This window comes from Theobroma cacao, chromosome 10 (assembly GCF_053813885.1).
Source record: "Theobroma cacao isolate CCN51 chromosome 10, ASM5381388v1, whole genome shotgun sequence".
Lineage (NCBI taxonomy): Eukaryota > Viridiplantae > Streptophyta > Magnoliopsida > Malvales > Malvaceae > Theobroma > Theobroma cacao.
Window position 1 is genome coordinate 4,249,818 of NC_142648.1, and position 2,565 is coordinate 4,252,382.

The following is a 2,565-nucleotide window of genomic DNA, read 5'->3' on the forward strand; positions in this document are numbered from 1 at the left end:
GATTATATATAAAGGCTTGTTTGGGCTTAGTGGGCTATGCTTATTGGGCCCATGCACTGGTCATGGCTCGAGTTTTAAGTTGTGACAGGTTCTTATGGAAATGGAGAACTATGTTTCTGTTCTAAGGCAAAAGAATACCAATAGAAAGTCGTTTGACCTTGATTAAGAGTTTTTCATTAGCAACTCATAATTCTTATCTGGTGGCAACATATTATATTAATTCTTCCAACCCCAGATGTGAGAAAATAGTGGTAGGATGGTTGGCTCCATAAGTAGGGTGGTGTGTTCTTAATACAGATGGGGCACATAGAGGAAATATGGATTAAATAGCTGCAAAAGGAAGCATAAGAAGTTCAACAAGGGAATGGCTAGAAGGTTTTGCAATGAAACTGGATAGACGAAATGCATACCACGCGGAATTGTGGGGCGTCTATAGAGGATTAAGGCTAGCATGGGAATTGGGTTTCCACAAGATTGATCCACAAATTGATGACTTGTTAATGGTTAATGTCATTTCTTCACAACAGACAAATCCATATGTCAACTCGGACCTAATAACCTCCATCAAGATGCTTCTTCACAGACAATGAGATGTCCATCTAAGACATAAATATAGGGAAAGGATTGTCTTAATCGATTTTATGACAAATATGAGATTTTCTTTAAAAGAATCTCATTTGTTTTATAATGAAGCTTGTATGACATGTTAAAGGTTTGTCTCCCCATATTGATTTCAATATAAATAAATTCCTTCCCAAAAAAAACTAAATTTACTATAATAAGAAAAAAAATTAATTAGAACAAAGGACAAATGAGTAAAATCAAATATAAAAGACCAAAACAAAAGGGTAACCTTTAAATATCGTTAAACCGGTGATAGTCGGTCTAAACGAAGCCACGATAAAAACTCATCCCACGCTTTAAATTTTTTATTTTCTAGGGTTAGCGGATTTTGGGAATTAGGATTTTCTTTTCTCTGAAATTTTCCAAGGACCAGAAAAATTCGAAGATGATCGAGGTGGTGTTGAACGACCGGCTGGGGAAGAAGGTGCGCGTGAAGTGCAACGACGACGACACGATCGGAGACCTGAAGAAGCTGGTGGCGGCCCAGACGGGTACCCGATCCGACAAGATCCGGATTCAGAAGTGGTATACGGTTTATAAGGATCATATTACCCTTAAAGATTACGAGATCCACGACGGCATGGGCCTCGAACTTTACTATAATTAGGAAAAAGGGTTGATAGGTATTTTTATTTTTATTTATGTAATTTTGCGTGGTTGCTGTGTGAAGAAGCTTTAACTTTATGTGTGGATGTTATATAATTGTGGATGATGGTATTTACTATTTTCTAGTACTTTTTAAGAAATTTTAAGGGAAGAATTGTTAAATTTGTGGTTCAAATTAGTATATTAGAAAGTTTTTTATTTTAGTTAATAATTTTTTAGATATGGTGGATTGGTTGATTTGAGGCACTTGCTTTTGCATGTTTAAGCAATTTAGTATTGTTTTTATTGCTCAAAACTCCAATTTACATGTGAAATTCAGTTGAACAAATTAATTCTGTGTGAATGCTTATAGCTAGTGGGTAGAATCAATTTGGGGTTTTGTGTAAAAGTCCAAAGCTCTAGTAGCTTGACTTGGACTTGATTTGGCACTGCTTTTATAGCTGAAAATTGGGGTAAAAGAAGTATGATTTGGATCAATGGCGAAAGCAGGTAGAGTAGAATTGTATTATCTTGTTTCGTATTCCTTTTGTGGTCAAATTTAATGTTTGTGATCAAATATAGTTTCAATTGCATTACTAGCTGAGACTTTAAGTTAATAACTTTTATGGTCAAAACTTGCAACATATGAGTTTGTAAAATCTCGAGTGGTTGATGCAAAGCTGTGAATTCATGCCAGTGTTAGATTAACAGCCTTTTCCTTCGTCTGAGTGGTTCTTTTCACGGTCCTATCAAGTTCTCCATGCAATTTAGAGCCCCATAGATATCAAGGTTTGATGACTTGATAGGGTTCCAAGAGAGGGCAGCTCTGCATCTCGATCTAACTGGTTTTGGTTTGTTAATATTTGAAATTGGAACTTGCTGAAGCTCATTGCTATATATGAAGGCAAAAGTAGTAATTTCCACTGGGGACTTTCTCTTTTCCGCCAGAGTTTTTTAATATCAATGTTCCTGCTACACCAGATTGCCCATGCTAGTGGGAAAATTCCATTCACCATCTCCTGCCTCATCTGTACATGGTACAACCCCATGGGCCAATCCAGTATATGTTCAAGGCCTGAAGATAATCTGGAAACTTTCCATTCTTCAGGTCTCTTTTGCCCATAAACAATCTCTTAAAATCTTAGGCTTGAGACTTCCATGATTGGTGGTTTCGAATCTCTTCTTTCCTTCAAATTTTTGTCACATGTAAGAGTAAAATCCGCGTATTCTTCAAGCCATACACACAACTCCATAATTATATGTGAGAATATAAGGATCAGCATTGTTATGAAAAATCGTAAGCAAGTAGTCCTAATCAACTTCTGGCCTTCAAATGTCTTCTCGACAACACGGTCT

The 2,565-nt window shown here is 36.5% G+C and overlaps 1 protein-coding gene across 1 annotated transcript; it reads left to right on the forward strand.

Moving 5' to 3' along the window:
- The first annotated feature begins 877 nt into the window (after nucleotides 1–877).
- LOC18586406 (ubiquitin-like protein 5) lies at nucleotides 878–1,392 on the forward strand. Its single transcript, XM_007009789.3, has one exon. The coding sequence runs from the start codon at nucleotides 1,010–1,012 to the stop codon at nucleotides 1,229–1,231; it is 222 nt and encodes a 73-aa protein (XP_007009851.1). The 5' UTR covers nucleotides 878–1,009; the 3' UTR covers nucleotides 1,232–1,392.
- Nucleotides 1,393–2,565: the final 1,173 nt, after the last annotated feature.